General features: G+C 42.5%; 1 protein-coding gene across 1 annotated transcript; it reads right to left on the reverse strand.

Moving 5' to 3' along the window:
- Positions 1–317: 317 nt before the first annotated feature.
- On the reverse strand, positions 318–4,764 carry nudt9 (nudix (nucleoside diphosphate linked moiety X)-type motif 9). The gene is made up of 8 exons (XM_036552626.1): positions 4,647–4,764; positions 3,791–4,066; positions 3,587–3,676; positions 3,406–3,492; positions 2,989–3,100; positions 2,602–2,748; positions 2,420–2,504; positions 318–2,222 (listed from the first exon to the last, which is right to left on the reverse strand). The coding sequence occupies exons 1-8, from the start codon at positions 4,736–4,738 to the stop codon at positions 2,077–2,079; spliced, it is 1,035 nt and encodes a 344-aa protein (XP_036408519.1). The 5' UTR covers positions 4,739–4,764; the 3' UTR covers positions 318–2,076.
- Positions 4,765–5,232: the final 468 nt, after the last annotated feature.

Here is a 5,232-nt window from a genome sequence, read left to right on the forward strand (position 1 = left end):
CCCTCACTACTTAACAGCCCCTCTGATTCTGCTCATGGAAATGACCCATCCTATGCCCACACTTTACAGGAGCTGTTGTGTATGGCTAAATAAAGCAACATTCTGGTAAATCACTGGATTGCTCCATAACAGGAGATCATACATAATATGACACTGAAATTTTTGTTTTGCTTTCACTTGCTTCTGAGGACTCCACTTAAAATGCATGGAATGGGGATTGCAGAAAAGTGGCAGAACAGGTAATTGACTGAGTTTAAAACAGGTTAACATCTTCCTTGTAGACATAAACACGTTTACATGTGTACATGATGGGAGGATAAAGTATTAATTGCCAAAAAAAATGCCATGTTTTCACTCTCTCTTTGAGGGTTTTGTATCTGTCTGTCTTCATCAAAGAGGCACAGTAACATTTTACCACTAGAGGTTGAGGGTGAACACAATGTACAGGAATCTAAATTCTCTGACATTGCACTGACGCCGCACATTTAAGACAACAGAATGAGATGACAGCAATGACAAGTATATTCTTTTACAGTTAAGAGTATTTATTAGGCCTTGCTGATGGAAAAAGACACAATGCAATACATCATTGAGGCAGACAGAAATAGCGATGCTCGAGTACTTTTAGCAAACAGGACAGCATAGACAAAGATTGACCAGTAAATCCCATAGTGTTTTCCTAAACAATATGTGAACTTCCCTTCACAATGTTGTTTAACTTCCCATTAAAATATTCCTTCATATATTCTATACTTTTATATGGATGTAATGTTGTATATTCTACACCTTCATTTAAAGATTAATTCAATATTAATCTAAAATCATATTTTCACCCTGTGAACAAAACCATAGCTGGGTAAATAATTACGTAAACATGACAGAAATATCCTCAGTTATTTTTAGTGCAAGTTCATTTTTTGTGATATCATTTGTGGTGCCAAAGCTGCAAGACACAAAGAGGCAGTGTGTTTCAGGGTTTGCTATTTCCCAGTGACGTTACTCTCCATTGATTAAGTCTTCAGAGGAACTTCATTACTTATGAGTTACTGAACAAGGTCACTGTAACTCACACCCAGTGCGAATCTGTGTCACTAATTTATGGCATGAATAATTAGGCATCTTGCGCATGTGGACAGGAGCAACCTGTTATCCTTGCTCCAACCGAGGTCTTAACTGGCACTCTACACAAGCATTCAGATACCACTTCAGGCAAAAACATTTCAGCATGGTCTGCAAAAACCCATAGATCATAAGAATAAGCATCTAAACTTACTCTATTCACTCAACTACAGGGGGTGATGGTACCATCCATCATGCGCCCCTTATATCAATTACACTCAATAAAGACTGTATGTACACAGGATGACTGTGCGTATGTGTGACGTTGATTGTGTCATGTGGTTGTGATGACCAGTTCAGACTACAGTGAAGAAGTGGTGGTGGAGCAGAGCTACCCAACACACATTCTGAAGAATCAGCAGATTCAGAAGTCTGAAGGAGTGCAAGAGGTACTGCACTTGTAAAGAATAATTAACTAATAAATGGTGGCACTCCTGAGTGACTCAGTTGGCTAAGAGGCTTGTTCCAAGCACAGGCTGAGTTGGGATTGGATCTAAGCTGTGTCATTTACCCAAAAATGACTTGGAGTCCGTATTGACAGAACACAATTAGCTGCAGCCTCGGTATTTTTATGGGGTTTTTGTGACAGTCCCCAGATGGTAACCATCCAACCCTCATGTCTATCGGCAAAAGAACACATTTGAGCATTTGAACAACATGCCATGCTGATGCATTTAGAGTGGACTCAGTATAGTATGACTATATTTATAACTCAGTTAAATTTTGTGCACCAGTCTGTCGTGTTGGTTTAGTTTCACCCTTTGAAGTTTAAAGGGAGATGGATAAACCTTCTGGTCCCAGGACTAAAGCTGAGTAGCCCTGCTGCACAGTGTGTGTGTGTGTGTATAAGATATTAAGTACATGTGTCCACAAGTTTGTCACATTACTAAGTTAGCAACAGTTGACCATTCCACTGTGTTTCAATAAGAGTGCATCTCTTTCACTGTTTCTTGGTGATTACCAGTGAGCATGTCTCTCCTTAGCAGTGGTCTCCAGGAACTGTGAGTGGCTGGCATACAGCGAGAGGGTGGAGTCAATGTCAACCCAGCTGACTTGACCCGCGTCATCACCTGCTTGTAACGGAAGCTCACTTACACTGTCACCTAGGTAACAATGGCAACATCAATGTCAGTAACCACTGACAAACGGAAAGGAGAACATTACATTCAGAACACAATTACAGAAGACAGAAACACATCTTAAAAACAACCCTACATTGTAGATAATCACAATTAAATTAATACTTGACAACATTCAATAATACGGAGTTAAGTAAAACTACAAGTGAGTGGATGGCAACCTGTCTCATCGTGGAAGTTGACTGCAACTGTTTCCATCCAGGCATTATCTGTGTTTCTAGGGTCATCAACATACCCCTTATAAACCTGTGGAAGCGAGAGAAAAAAAGAGAGAGGACTATATCACACACATATTATTATAATAAAGTCACTCAGACAGAAAGAAAAAGCAGACTGCTGTGACCTCCAGGCCTGGTGAGTTGAACAGCCGTGTGATGCGCTCATGGAGTTTCTCCCTCTGCTGGGGGTCGGCCATGAGGGAGTTCAGCGCCTCCTCTGAAAACTCCCGTTGTAAAGTGAGAGACACTAGCTCCCCTGGGTCCACCATACCCTGAGGAGAGTCCGAGACCAGAATGAATGGAGACACAGCACAGACACTCAGTACGCATACCAACAACAGGCCGTACACTGTACTGTTCTGTAGAAGCAGGCTAAATGCACTCCTGCACTGAAATGTAAAGTACCATAGTGGCACACTTCGCCAATCTATGCACAGTAAGCGTGAGATGGAGCTATGAAGGCACCTTGTGAGGGAGCTATACGAGTGACAGACATGGAGAGGCAAACTGACCCCTGGTATTGCCCACTCCCCACAGTCTTTGCGCTTGATGGAGACAAACTGCAGAACTGGAAGCTTGGAGCTTGGGTTTAACATAGGCTGACCAGCTGAGTCTCTTTTCCATCTGCCAAAAGAGAGCTGGAGACTCACTCACAATTTACACGCCAACTTACCAGGCAATACAGTGCATGTTGACACGTGAAACACAATACCACTTCATACAAACTGACTGTACAGAAAAGAGTGCTCATAGAACATTATAGAATATGCACACCATGAAATGTAATGTATTATGATAGATCAAGAAGGACAAAAACACATTTCATGACCATAACAGCCATGTATCAGCTGAAAAAGGTGCTGAGAGTTGTAAATTGTAAAGTGAAGTTTGAGGCTTGGAAGTGATGGTTGAGGCTGGGTGGGCAATACCTGGTTACAATGGGATCTGCGGCATGATTAGGACCCCAACGTCCCAGTAAACCTCTCCCAGTCAAACCAGTACGGCCATGAGGATTACTAGAAGTAATGAAAAGGAGATACTCTTGAGCGTATTCTTGTAAATCCACATTACATTCACTTGAAACAGGCATCAGTGTTAAGTCTCACATACAGCGGCAACCCCTGCTGCACTTTAAACTCTCCCTCATGGCTCCTCCTATCCACTGACCCATCCAGAGCATTGAACCGGGGGGAAAAAGAGCTGGGGGAGAAGAAGCAGAAGGTGTTCAGTCAGAAGACACACATAACACCCAGCTATAATATCACGCTTTTGAGTATTTGACCATGTCTTGTTACTCATCCCTATCTCACTCACCCTATCTCTGGATCAGCCCAAACTGGCTTCTTCAGCACAGACGGAGCAGTATAGCTCACGGGTTTATACTGGGGCCAGTCCGTCTCCCACTTCACCTTTTCATCTGGAACTGGAAATCTGTGAATCTCAGAGCCGGGGTACAGCGGGCACCTGGCCTTGGTGTGCGGGGTGGAAGGCATGGAAGGCATACTGGAAATTGACGCGCACTGGATTGGAACACTGTGCCTGACGAATTCACTGGCTTTTACCGCGAGGGAGGCGCATGAGAATGGAGGACTGCAAGAAAAGAAATTGTGCATAGACCACTTAACGGTTACTGTATTGTAGATACGTTTGTTAACAGGCTTACAAAACAAAACACAACAGGTGCAATAAATGCACCACCTTTCAGTGACGTTCAAACCGATTCCCGTAACCCGACTCCCTAACAGTACACTTACTGCCACTACTGTAACTTTAGCTAATTTGCATCGGAATTCAGAGGGACTGCATGTGACAATCTGGTATTATTGCAGTATTAACTGGTTAAGGGGGGTGCAAACTACTATATAGCCATGGTAACACCGTAACTGTCCGGAGTTAGGCTAGTATTGTTGGTTGGCTACTTTGCTTTTCGTACAGGTCACTTAAATTAGAAAACGTTAACTAGTAACCAGCTTTAAGCACAGTATTTGGAATAGCAAAACCATGGACAATTTTAATTTCAAAGCAGTGATTTTCTAGACTGACAGTGTAGCTTGCCTGCTAGCTAACTAGCTTGTACTAGCTTGTACTGTGAAGCTAGCGATTCAATCTGAAACAAAAACATGGACACCAAAACAAATGTAAAAAATGATGTTACGGTAAAGTTAGTTACCTTGTGCCAGCCGAATAAACAGAGTATCGGAATCCTAACAGAGTTATAGCAATCCGAATCGGCCCAACCCAGTTTCGGCACAAATGCACCATACCCTATTGAAACATACACTCCATTCGCTCCGGTAACTAGGAAGTAATCCAGAACGACGCAGTACCGCATTGTCAGAAACGTCACACATGCGCCACTGCATTTTCCAAGTTGCTTGGGAGTGTCGGATTGATACAAACTAATGATCTGAACCACCGCTAATACAGCTTGATATTCCAAGTTGCATTTAAATGGGTGCAGTTAGAGATGGTGACTCTTAGGAACACGCAGGAAGGAAAAGATGGCGGATTTATAATAGAAAGCCAGCGGTTTTAAAATGAGTTAAACTATAATTGTCGCTTTAAATATGCCTTGTGTGTGCAAGTGATTAAAGGAGAGAGAGAAGGGGATTGAGAGAGCGCTATGATTCTCGTAATGAACTAGGCCCTATCCAAATTACCTCCCTTTAAGCCAGTTCATATGAATGAGAATGAGTGTGCTGCTGGTAGGTTATGCCATTTATTGCGGCAGTTGAGTTATACAGTCTAGCATTTTA

Source organism: Megalops cyprinoides, chromosome 19 (assembly GCF_013368585.1).
Source record: "Megalops cyprinoides isolate fMegCyp1 chromosome 19, fMegCyp1.pri, whole genome shotgun sequence".
Classification (NCBI taxonomy): Eukaryota; Metazoa; Chordata; class Actinopteri; order Elopiformes; family Megalopidae; genus Megalops; species Megalops cyprinoides.

Bases quoted from the DNA above. Each gene is read 5' to 3' on its own strand.
- nudt9 (XM_036552626.1), bottom strand. From the start codon at position 4,738: ATGGTGCATTTGTGCCGAAACTGGGTTGGGCCGATTCGGATTGCTATA. The intron at 4,067-4,646 runs GTAACTAACTTT...CTTTTCTTGCAG, and splicing joins GTTTATTCGGCTGGCACAAG to TCCTCCATTCTCATGCGCCT. The intron at 2,749-2,988 runs GTCAGTTTGCCT...GACTCTCCTCAG, and splicing joins GGGAGTGGGCAATACCAGGG to GGTATGGTGGACCCAGGGGA.